Source organism: Odocoileus virginianus, chromosome 11 (assembly GCF_023699985.2).
Source record: "Odocoileus virginianus isolate 20LAN1187 ecotype Illinois chromosome 11, Ovbor_1.2, whole genome shotgun sequence".
NCBI lineage: Eukaryota > Metazoa > Chordata > Mammalia > Artiodactyla > Cervidae > Odocoileus > Odocoileus virginianus.
The window spans coordinates 27813278-27826767 of record NC_069684.1 but is presented as its reverse complement, the minus strand read 5'-3'; the positions used below and the strand labels follow the sequence as shown (position 1 = coordinate 27826767).

Sequence of the window (13490 nt, the reverse complement as noted above, 5' to 3'; positions counted from 1 at the left end):
AATTCCCAAATGGTTATGTACAAATGTCTTACCAAACCCACAAGTAAACTTTGAACTTTGGGTTTTGCCTTTCTCCAATTTAACTTTGAAGCCAATTGCATCTCTTTCCTATCCAGATTTTTAAAAAGAGGCTTGCTATTTTCCACTTCTAAACTCTTTATTAAGGCAGCTCCATATTCAAGAGGTTACCAGGGCACCTATCCCCACTAGGAAGCCTAAAGCCACGCACTGTTTGATGCATGTGTTTATTTATAAATGACTTCAAATTACTCACTAAAAAACTCCAGCCTCAAGTCCTTCCTCTTAAACAACTCCTCTGCAATTTCTTCCAATGGAAACAAACACAAAGCAGCACTCCAAATGGATCCAACTACCATGACACAGCACATTCAGGAGAGGAGTGTGCCCCTCCCCAGGATCAAAAATAACTCTCAAAGAATCACAGAATTCCCCAGTTTTGGTTATATAAATCGCATCTAGAAACAAGACAAGTATTTATTAAATGTGTGTCTTATTCTAATTCCAACACCAGAATTCCATGTATTTTAAACACACTTTAAACCTTTATCATAAGTATTAGCCATCATTTAAAAATTACCTTCAGATTAACAGGTTGAGGGTTTTTTTCTTTTAATTAAAAAATATCATGCAGTTAAGATGACTTAATTTTCTTCTTGGAAGATTAATTTTTCAGAGACTTACACATTAAAGGTTTTTAACAACTGAGACATTCTCTTGGCCACCTTGGAAATCAACATGCATTTTAATATTTTAGGCTGATCAATCCGAAATTTGAAAAAGACAGACTCAGCAAAGACTATATTTTAAGTCTTGGGACTTTTAAAAGTCCCAAGAGCTTTTTTCATTAATCAGTAATTTCAAAAAAATAGAAGGGTCATGAGAATTAATAAAAATAATGGGTGCTATTCTCTAAAAAAATTGAAAAGAACTAAATATAGATGCACAAATTACTCCATGACATTCCATCTTGATACAGTTCATTTCTACAACTGTGCTGTCCAACAGAAATTTAATAGAAGACAAAAATGTAATTTAAAGTAGCCACACCTTAAAAAGAACAGGTGAAATTTAATAGTGTATTTTATTTAATGTAATATACTCAAAATGTCATTTCAACATGCAGTCTATATAAAAACTAGTAACTTTGTTTTGCTGTATCTTCAAAATTTTGTATCTTTTAAAAATAGTTCTGAGATATAACTTCATACCATAAAACTGACCCATTTAAAAGTATACAATTAATAGTTTCTAGTATATTTATAGAATTATGTAATCATCACCATAATGTAACTTTGGCACATCTACATTGTTCAAGAAAAAAAACGCATACCTATTAGCAGCACACCCCATTATCTTCCATCCTCAGTCCAAGATAACCATTAATCTACTAATCTACTTCCTGTCTCTGTAATTACCTATTCTGGACATTTTACATAAAGAGAATCATATATTATGTGGTCTTTCCTACCATTGTCTGTCACTGGGCATTTTTTTCTAGGTTCATCCATGTTACAGTGTGGATCAGTACTGATGCACAGACTAGCCAAATTTCAAGTGCTCAATAGCCACATGTGGCTAGTGGATACAGTAATGCACAACTGAGTTCTAGAACCAGAACGCTCCCCAATAAACAAGCACATCATCCTTAAACAAGAGGCCATGTTAAAGCCTTAGAAAAGACCCTGATTCTGGGAAAGACTGAAGGCAGGAGAAGGGACGACAGAGGACGAGACGGTTGGATGGCATCACCAACTCAATGGACACGAGTTTGAGCAGCACTGGGAGATGCTGAAGGGCAGGGAAGCCTGGCGTGCTGCAGTCCATGGGGCCTCGAAGAGTTGGACATGACTGAGCGACTGAACAAGAACACGTTAAAGCCATTACAGTACTTAAACGCCATATATGAGAGGTAACACTTTAGAGGTTTAGCACATTTTAAAATAATTGTTACTGATGGTCCAGTGGTTAGAACTCTGTCTGCTAAAGCAGGGGACACGGGGGTTCAATCCCTAGTCCAGGAAGATTCCACATGGGCCCACTAAGCCATGTGCACAACTACTGGAGCCCACGCCCTAGAGCCCTCAAGCAGCAACTACTGAAGCCTCGAGCCCTAGAATCCACGCTGTGCAGCAAGAGAAGCCGCTGCAACCAGAGAGCAGCCCCAGTCACCACAACTACAGAAAGCCCGAGAACAGTAACGGAGGCCTAGCACAGCCATAAACAGAGAAACAAATATTTTCTAAAATAAATTAATAATTGTTACAGTATAGACAAAAATCATTAAGAAAAACCAACGGAAAAGTGTTATTTCGTTAAAGTCGTGTAAGTTCTCACTTTAATTCCAGACAACTCTAGTAAGTGAGCAGACTGATTCCCGAAAACATACATTTCCACTTCAAGAGTACAGAGGAATAAGTAGACAAAGTAGAAGTTAGTTCTTCGGTACCTATCACTTTAAAATTTAAAAACTAAAAAAAAAAAAAATTTAAAAACTATCTTTGTTGATAAAAAAAACAACAGCAAACCACCATCCTTTATTTGGGATTGTACCAACAATTCACACAAGTTTAAAACAATTTTTTTTCCCTAATTTAATGGCATTAAGAAAAACTCATAAGGTTATTAATAAACCAAGTTAAATTCTAAAATGTCCCCTGGACTTCCCTGGTGGTCTAGTGGTTGGGAATCTGCCTGCCAATATACGGAATTCAGGTTTGATCCCTGGTCCAGGAACTAAGATTTCACATGCTGTGGAGCAACCAAGCCCAAGCACCACAACTACAGCCTGCACGCCCTAGAGCCCATGCTCCGCAGCAAGGGAAGCCACCGTAATGAGAAATCTGTGTACCGCAACTAGAGAGTAGCCCCCCTCACCACAACTAGAGGAAACCAGTACACAACAACAAAGACCCAGGGCAGCCAAAACTAAATAAAATTTTTAAAAAATAAATAAAAGATTTTTTAAAAGTGCAATCTTATTTTACTTGAATTACATATTTTTCAATCTGATTCAAAGAATACGTATTATTATCACCATATATTTGAATATATTTTTAATTCATTCTATACTAAGAGAAGTTTTCCTTTTTCCAACCAAATACATTTTTTTATTTTTTTACATTTATGGTGCACTTTATTTCTAGTATTATTATATCAGATCCACCTCAAATCAGGCATGTGTTCCCTCAAGAGAAGTTTTTTTTAAGAGTATGCCTCAGATTCTTAGGGAAACCAACTCTGTTTTGCAAAGTTAATTTTCAAATATATTTCACTTATTATCTTGTATACCTGGAAAGAGAAGTTCCTTTATCCTACAAAGCGGACATAGGAAAATGTCCCACAGAAGTGACCTTATACAATTTGTAGCAGCAGGAAACCCTAATAGTACTTAGTGTAACAAATGACTAATAATTTAAGTAAATAAATTATCAAAGGGTGCTCTTTCCATTTTCTCACAAGAAGAAATCAGAAAACTATCCTTTACAGATAAGGGTAAACACTGTACTCGAACAAACAGATTTTAAAAAAAAACCTAGGGAGAGGAGGCAGGCAATGAAATCTTGGCTAATTCTAAGCTTCAGAAAATGCTGTTTATTTTAAAAGGAGAATAGCACATTTTCCTTTAGTTCTGTGCATGGATGATCCCTTTGTTCAGAGCAGGGTAAAATTATACCATGGCTTCTGAGAAAGACCATAGGAAGCCTTCAAGTGAGAACAAGTCACAAAAGATAAATGAGAATAACAAGGTCTCCAAAACCGCTCTAAGTAAACTTCTACCGTAAGACTAACACAGGTTTCAATCTCATTCCAAAAGTTTAAAACATAAACAAATTTATAGGCACTTACATATAGCTCTGGCACTTCTAAAGACAAAAATAAATGCACTCATTTATTTGTGGCTTTAATATTTTAGTGACTTCTCAGTGTTCTCTGACCAGGAATTAGGCCATATTTAACTCCTTTATTTGTCAAAAAGGAAAGTTGTGAAAGAGGCTATGCACAAAGCAGTCATGACACCAAAAATCTGCAATTTAAGCATTTTTGTTTTGACTCTGCTTCTAAATCAAATACAATCTGGCACAGTATTTTTAAGTTTAAAGTTTGTTTAGGACTTTAAATTGCTTTTTGTTAATTTTTAAAGCAACATTTAAAAATTTACATCAAAGTTAAATTAGAACTCACAAGATACCAAGTTACAAGTTTATCCCCCAAACCTATTTTTCATTCCTTCCACCTAACAAGCCAAAATAAATCCCAGCACCTCGGTGAAAAGAAAGAAAAGGGGCATGGCAGACAGTTCTTCACTGCAAACAGACTAACAACTAAAAGCAAGTTCCTGGGGAACTCTGATAATTAATTAATTGGGGGATAACAAATTCCGTATCAACCAAACACAGAACATGCTGTGAAATACCCAAGCACGGGTACAGCAGAAGTTATTTTTCCAGCCTTAGTTTCTGAGGGGCAGAAGATAGAAAGTTACAGTTAAAACAAGAGAGTAATAATGGAAAGATGCACTGAAGAGTGGCGTTCACACCAGCTTCTATTCTTAGGCTCCTGGATTTTTTGAAAGGCTGCCTTCTTAGCAACACACCGGGATTGACCTGCAGCCACTTCCCAGGCGCTCCTCCCCAAATCTGGCCAGCCCCCACGCGCACGCCCCGCCCCCTGCGCTGAGGGCCGGGCAAAAACTGGCAAAATAAGGAAGCCTCTGGGAGATGGCAAGCCGCCAATTCAAACTGGATAATTCCAGTTTAGGCTGGTTTAAGTCACAAACAAGCAGTTCCTAGCTCTCCCCATAATATTCAGAGGCACTGGCTGCCCAGGCGGCACACAATGAACTCTCCTCATTTACGCCCAGCTCTAAGTCTACCTCTACCTCGCTCGTTCTCTTTTCCCTAGCAGCAGAGGCTTCTAATGAAAGCAAGGCTCCTAATACAGTCAAAATGGGTCAGCCTAGCACTGGTTTCCAGCACCCACTGCCTATTCCGCATGGAACACTAACGCTGGCAACACCTACCTACACCTCTCAAAAGCCTTACTGAAATGCTGTACTTAATTTAAAAAAGGGGGGGAATAGACCTATTTATAAATCTCCATAATGGAAGTTAAGCCCACCAGTGCAATTAGAAAGCAAACACTTCCATCTTCCATATTCAGCATACAAAAAAAGGCTTGGCTGGCTAAGGTGATCCCCAAAGACAGAAGTGTGTAGCTTACTGCCCAATAAACTGGAAAGGAATGTTTCCAGAATACGGGCTCTTCAGTATGACTGCCACTGATGGGAATGTAAAAACCACTACCAATAAAATTAATTAATTAGATGGGGGTACTCATCTGCTGGGAAGAATTAAAGGCAGAAGGAGGAGGGGACGACAGAGGATGAGATGGTTGGATGGCATCACTGACTCGATGGATATGACTTTGAGCAAGCTCCGGGAGATGCTGCAGGACAGGGAAGCCTGGTGTGCTGCAGTCCATGGGGTCGCAGAGAGTAGGACATGACTGAGCGACTGAAGAACAGCAGCTCTTCAAGCACACACCGCTAAACATGTATGCCTTCATGCTAACAACCCCAAAACTGCCTTACAGAGGGAATGAGCAAATATTTATTCCTCTGTAAATTAACAGTACTTAAAGCAGCCCCACTCAAAATGAGGCAAAACAATGTGAATTTTGGATCAGTTTTCTCCATGACTGCAAATAAACAACAGCAGGCATGTTAGTTCTCCTTCTTCCAAGAAGGTGAATTTTTTATGAGAACTTAAAAGACTTCCCTGGAGGTGCAGTGGATTTAAGAATCCACCTGCCAACTCAGGGGACATGGGTTTGATTCCTGGTGTGGGGGACGATTCCACATGCCCAGGAGCAACTAAAGCCCTTGTGCCAGGACTACTGATGCCGGTGCCTTGAGCCTGTACTCCACAAGGGTAGCCGGCGCATAATGATCATGAGTAGTCCCCACTGCCCCAACTAGAGAAAGCCAGTGCAAAGCAAGGAAGAAGAGCGCGTGTGAGCACGGGCACACACACACACCAAAATTAATTTTTTTTAAAAAACTTAAGATACCAATATTTCAGGGAAAGAATAATCATTAAAAAACCCCTCAAAACCATACTCAAAAAAGCCATCCATCACAAATAAGAGTTGCAAATTTCAAAATAAAAACTTCATTTAGCAGCTGGAATAGTCCACCATAACAAATACATTTTATTCATAATACTAATTTTTGGAAAGACATTCTCTCTTTGGAAAATTCAGACAATTTCAACTATCTTAAAAAAGTAAAAATGAGGCAGAAGGACAAAAACAACAGGCCAAGCATGTCTGTGAAATCCAGAAATAAATCAGATATTTAAAATGCAGTGTTTTATTCAAGTTTAAAATAAGAGTGGAAATAGTTTCATTCTAAATAAAAATAAGGAGCAAAAGACAAAGTAAGAAACATCCTAAGAATATTTATTATCCTTGACTGTGGCTTCTTCTAAAGGCTTTTTAATAAACCTTTACTGTTCCTCCTTGAAAGTCCTCTGAATACATCTAAAACATACATTTCACTTGGTTTTATCCCCCAAATCAATAGATATCTAATCATTGATTTTTACATCGTAGACAGTTTATGTTTCAGTGGTTTCAGAGCACAAGTATCTTCTCTTTACACACTCAAAGAATAATAACAAAAAAAAAATCCCGTTTCAATTTAAGTGATTCATGTCAAACAGTGCAAAAAAACAAATTTTATCTCCAACTAAATTCAGAAATTATTATTCATTATCTGAACCACCAGGAAAGCCCCAATTATAGATAAGATCACCTTTGATGATAAAATTTCAGACAAATGGGTTTTTATGATTAAGCATTGCAACCATCACCAAAAAACCCCACTAATTATTAATCCCTTTAACAACGTTAAGAAACTAACTCTTACTTCATGTATCTATCTGTTAAAACTAGTGCCATATCTGACAGTTTCTAGCATATAATATATATCATAGCAAATTACATAGCCAGGTAATATTAATAATATGAGAATTCCTTCCCCCAATCAACATTATAAATAAGCATACTTTAAGAGAAATGGAAAGTACACTGCCACTATCACCTTGAAACATGCATTGCCACCACATCTAGTACCTCTTCAGCTTCATCCATATTTTTCCACAAAGCTTCAGATGGACAATTCTGAAAATTTTTCTTCATGAACTTGAAATTCTCTCTCATAAACTAAATGAACTAAAAACTTTCTCATGAAATTGCAGACAAAAGGATATGTGAATAAAACTCCCCCTCTAAGAAACCATAATCTAAAACATCTACATCATTCACAAAATTATTAGCAGAATTGGTCACACACATTATATGTGTGTGTGTATGTGTGTGCGTATTTTTAAAAGCTTGTCAGTTTAGGGGCTGACATGCTAACACTTTTTTAGTTAAAAGGGTCACATTCATTTTAACTTTATCTGTTGTAAAAATTCAGAGTTTGTTCAAACTTCTAAATAATTACTATGTAACTATAATTCAGGTAAAATATTCTTAAGCTAACAGAAAAAATTAATAAAACTGTAGACAACTTCTGATATATTTTATTCAAAACATATAAAAGAAATACACATACAAGTTCTACAAATAATACCAGCAATAAGAAATACTTTACAGACTTCCCTGGTGGTCCAGTGGTTGAGAATCTGCCTGCCAATGCAGGGGACAAGGGTTCTATACCTGGTGTGAGAAGATTCCACATGTCATAGGGCAAGTAAGCCCATGTGCCACAACTACTGAGCCCATATACCCTAGAGCCCGTGATCTGCAACAAGAGAAGCCCCATTATTCTAATGCAAAGCCAATATACTGGACAAGAGATGGGCATAAAGACTGTCACATCTTAATACAGCATCAGAATTGAAAAGGCTGATTGCTTGCAGTTATATAGACTTTTCTTATTACTTTAAACAAACATCACAAGGACTTTGACAGGTTAGTTTTCTGACCTGGAAGTGACACTGTATGTGTGTCTTTTTCTTCCCTTTCCTGTCTCCAACCTTCTTCCTTATATATTTCAACATATGAACCCAGGCCCTCAACAGTGAAAGCATGGAGTCCTAACCATTAGACTGCCAGGGAATTGCCTATATACAGTTTTTAAATCAACCTATTCCAATTCTTAAAACCTACTTAAGAAGGAAGCTTGCTCTAAAATTCTAATTTCTTCAAACTGGTAAACTAAGCACAATTTAAGACGACATGGCCTACTGAAAGCCATAGAGACAAGAGACAGTGAGATGTCACCCACGAGGTCTCCCCAGTGGTCGTGTGTGGATGTGAGACTTAGACTATAAGGAAGGCTGAGCACTAAAGAACTGATGCTTTTGAACTGTGGTATTGGAGAAGACTCTTGAGAGTCCTTTGGACAGCAAGGAGATCAAACCAGTCAATCCTAAAGGAAATCAACCCTGAATTCATTGGAAGGACTGACGCTGAAGCTCTGGCCACCTGATGCGAAGAGTAGACTCACTGGAAGAGACCCTGATGCTGGGAAAGATTGAAGGCAGGAGAAGAAGGGGATGACAGAGGACGAGATGGTTGGATGGCATCACCGATTCAATGGACATGACTCTGAGCAAGCTCCAGGAGATGGTGAAGGACAGGGAACCCTGGTGTGCTGCAGTCCATGGGGTTGTAGAGAGTCAGACACGACTGAGCAACTGAACAACCAACTACAGTTATTTATATGTAGTTATCTGTGCTTATTACAGTTGTTTTAAGGGTTTCCATCTAAATGCCTGTTTCTGTGATTAGAAAGAATAAAAGTCTATAGATTACTTGACATATTCTTCTTTGGACAAACCAAAAGGACTCAGAGGAATAAAAAAGAAAAAGGCTGACCCCCAAAGTTTTTAACTTACGTATTTAAAATTTATTTTGAAAAGAAAAGGGCCTCCCTAAATAAACGCAGAGAGAGAAATAGACACGCAGTAGCACAGGTCTCTGCACACAGGCAGTCTGTAACATTAAGCGACCTGCCCCTCATCTTTTCAGCAGCTAAATAAATACTGTGAATAGTTTGGCAGAAACAGTTAGTATATCATTTACAAGAACTTCACAGTGAGACTGTCAGCAATCCCATGTCTGCTCATTTGAAATGCACTGCTAGGAATCTGTTCACCAAAGCTGCAACAATTAAGGGGCACAGAGGATGATTAATTTTCCAGTCAGTCATACAGACAGAATAGAAACCTCTTTTATAGATAAAACCAAGCTATATTTTATCTACTATAACCTGTTGATTTAAAACATGTTTAAAGGACTTGGAATGTCACCATTTCACAATCAAGTTTTAAAGATTACAAAAAAGAACTTATTTCTTCCCAAAGGGCATTGAACATTGTGAATTAACAATAACCACTCAAAATATTACATTTTGAGGGGCTTCCCTTGTAGCTCAGCTGGCAAAGAATCTGCCTGCAATGGAGGCGACCTGGGTTCAATGCCTGGATTGGGAAAATCCCCTGCAGAAGGGAAAGGCTACCCACTCCAGTATTCTGGCCTGGAGAATTCCAATAGTCCATGGGGTCACAAAGAGTCAGACACAACTGAGTGATTTTCACTTTCCCTTTCCTTGATGGTCCAGTGGTTAAGAATCCACCTAATGATGCAAGGGACACAGGTTCAATCCCTGGTCCGGGAAGATTCCACATTACTCGGAGCAACTAAGCCCCTGACACAGGTTCAATCCCTGGTCCGGGAAGATTCCACATTACTCGGAGCAACTAAGCCCCTGCATCGCAACTACTGAACCAGTACTCTGAAGCCTGTAAGCCGTAATTACCGAACCCATGCACTGCAACTACTGAAGCCTGCATGCCTAGAGCCTGTGCTCCACAACAAGAGAAGTTCCTGCAATGAGAAGTCTGTGCACCCCAACAAAGAGTAGCCCCAACTCGCCGCAAATAGAGAAAGTCTATGTGCAGCAACGAAGACCCACCACAGCCAAAAAATAAAATAAATCAATCTTTTAAAAAAATAACACATTTTATAATCAATATAATTATAGAAGAAAGGAGGATATCTGATAAAAGGGGGGATGAACCCCAAGACAATGGATGTGCCCCGAACACCCAAATATTTTATTTCTTTGTACTTGCTTCAGTAACAATATAATGACCAATGTTTTAACTATTACATCAATTTTGGTTTCGCCTTCCTCTTTACTAAGAATTGTAGCTAAGTATTTCAACTATTTGAATATGTACTCGGAGAAAGGCACTACACTTAGCTGACTCTGCAGTGTGCACAAAGGAAGACCTGCCTGCCCTGTTCTCACAGAACGGCACCAAAAGGCTCGTCATGTCTTCAAAAACACTGATTCTGTTTTTCATAAATTGATATGATCTAAATGTTATTACAATGTCCACTTTTCCCAAGTTAGGCACTCTCAATGTCCAAGTTTTCCTTCTATGGAATACTGAAATTGTCTAACTGGAATCTCTCTTTCCTATTCTAAAGCAGATGCCTTTCTAAAGCACAGATCTCAACAAGTTATTCCCCTTCTCAAAATCCTTCTATGGCTCATCTCTGCATAAAAAAATAAAACCCCCCAAAAATAAAATAAAATAAAACCCAAAAACATTAGCGTGGTTAAGTCACATTAAATTATTTGCTGCTTTCAAAACATTCTTCCATGCACTGGGAAGACCCAGAGGGATCGGGTGGAGAGGGAGGTGGGAGGGAGGACTGGGATGGGAAATACATGTAAATCCATGGTTAATTCATTTCAATGTATGACAAAAACCACTGCAATGTTGTAAAGTAATTAGCCTCCAACTAATAAAAATAAATGGAAAAAAAAAAAATTCTTCCACCTACTTGTATCTCTTCAAGTTGTTCCTTCTGCTCACAATGTTCCCTGTCTAGCCCAAAATTCATATTTTCTTGCTGAAGTTCTACATATCCTTCATAGTTCTAAATTATAAAAATCTTCAGCCCTAAGTATGATTCAGGCAGTTGAGACAGGAGAAAATATCTTCTACAGTTGTAATTTAGTCTCCATGTAGATTTCCCAAGCTCATTCTGCCTTTGTGGCAGTTATCTTTCTGAATGTAAATATTCATAAGCATACAACTGTTTCTTTTTATTATGTAAACAGCAATTAGCTCCATCAAAATTCATCAGATACCTCTGGGTTCAAGTTTTTGAGCCCACAACGCCAAAGGCCAGATCCCAAACCACTGTAACTCCCACCAAAGTACAATGCCACCCTTCTGAATGCCATGTGTTTCACCTCTAACTTCCACACTTCTTCAATTGGTTGACTTTTCAAAAAGCTTTGATTCAGTGGAGTGCAGTGCCATCTCTTTACTGAGGTAGGTATGGGGAAAATGACTAAAACTTGACTAAAACTTGAGTATCTTAAGCCAATTCTATGCAGAAGAAAGTGAATCATGACAAGATTTTATAATCAATTTATAGAATTCAAATGAATATTGTCAATCATTTAACTCAACAATATATCAAATGATATCAAAAGAAGTTAAGGGTCTCAACCATGTCACAGCTGCAAAGCTGGAGCCAGAACCTAACTCTTCTGACTTAAACTAACTGCTTGCTTCACTATAATATGTTACATCTTCCAGAATATTTGAATTACATCTAGATAGATAGATGTATAAAAGACTTCCATTTATTATTTTGAATCAGAAAGCTCAGGAGGCGTAAAAGGAGCCTTTTATCAATTACATGATCATTTACTTTTCTTAAGTTAATTCTAAGCAGGCAATACTAAAGGAAGAATAATCTGGGCATTTTAATTAGGTCAAATAATTTGTCTTGTAAATTTAAAATACATCCCACATAAATTTAAAACTAGAATGTCTGAGATTAACATGTTGAATAATAACATGTATAATAATAATAATAACAGTAATGAGAAACAGAAAATATTCAAGACTACCAACATCTCAAGTAATAGCAGTAACAACAGCTAGGAGTTATCGAAGGCAGTATTAAACATACATAGGTATCAAGCTAAGCACTTTAAGTATTCTTTCATTTTAACCTTCCAAATAACTTTAGGAAACATGGTTCTTATGAAAGATGAGAAAGCTGAGGCCTAGAGAGTTTTAGTAACTTGTCCAAGATTATAAACGTAGCATACTGTCTACCTTGATCTTTTTTTTTTTAACCTTGACCTATTACTTCAAAACCCATAACCTAACTTACAAGCTGTTTCTTGTTAAGATTATTTTCAATTTATCATTTTCATCTTTGAAATACAACTCCTTTGTAAAAAAAAAAAATCCCAGCTAACAAAATTAGCCTACTCATCCTTAGTGAACAGCAAAGACACAACCTGAATTTTAAAGAAAGCTTTCCTACTTGAGTTTATAAATTGATTATCATCTTGATGTTAAAATTAGTTAAAATGTACACATCAATTTATAGATTGATAACAAACTTATCAACAATATATTTCACCAATACATCTTTACCCCAACAGCTTTTACAAATTTTCAACCAAATAATAGAAACAGTATATACTAAGAAATTAAAGAATTTTGAAAAGTTCATTGTATGGCACAAGATTTGTTTCATATAACTGAAATTACTGCTTTTCTTCCTTTTTGGCAATTTTAACATTCAGCATCTGAAGGATGAAACAGTATTTGCAAATCATCATTTAGATTCGAGCACTTGGGAAAATAGTTAATTCATTGGCCACAGGGCTAATCAAAGTTTCTTCATTTATGATATACATGATCCAAGATTACTTTCAAAAATATTACTGTACTAGAAATCAGTACCACTGATGGTAGCACATTGGTAACAATTTACTCAAGACCTTGTCTCTGATAACAAAAGACTGTCAACCTACCTGTCACTGCTGGTACTACTGCTGCTGCTGATTGAATCACTACTGGAGGATCTACTTCTAGAGCCGCTGCCGCTAGGGGACCTTGTGGGTCTAGACGCTTGACTAGCCAGCCTCTGAGGAGACTGATTCCTAGACTGGGACGAGTGAGGTGACCGACTCCGGCTGTGCTGGTAGCTCCGCTCGGGCCTTCTGCCTCGCACCTCCCGGGGAATGTCATCCCGGTAGATATCCCTGTGAACCACACTGGGCAGTGTAAACTGCTCCCGAGCCCTAGGTTCGTATCGGGGGTCATGAGCATCAAAACGGTTTGGACTTCGACTCCGAGAAGTATAATAGAGCCCATGTTGTAAAGTCCGCTCTCGAGGATCTCTATAGTAATCCTGATCGTAATGTCTTGTCCGATCAAATCCTCCCGTCCCCCGTTCATGGTGTCCATAGGCACTATGTTCATAAGCACGCTCCCTGTTATCTGAAGCCCTGCATTTAGGAGGGGGGAAAAATATTTAATCAATCAGAAATGGGAAAGCAAAACTAAAAGCAAGTCATGCAAACATTCACTTCAGCATTTTCTTTATGCAACTGGTCATTTTCTAAACAG

General features: G+C 37.8%; 1 protein-coding gene across 2 annotated transcripts in view; it reads right to left on the bottom strand.

Moving 5' to 3' along the window:
* Positions 1-13490, bottom strand: part of SPEN (spen family transcriptional repressor) — an 89734-nt gene that overhangs the window by 47885 nt on the left and 28359 nt on the right. For both annotated transcript variants that reach the window (XM_020873819.2, XM_020873820.2), the window contains exon 3: positions 12893-13369. In XM_020873819.2, coding sequence (XP_020729478.2) covers positions 12893-13369 — 477 coding nt within the window. The remainder of the gene's footprint in view (positions 1-12892; positions 13370-13490) is intronic.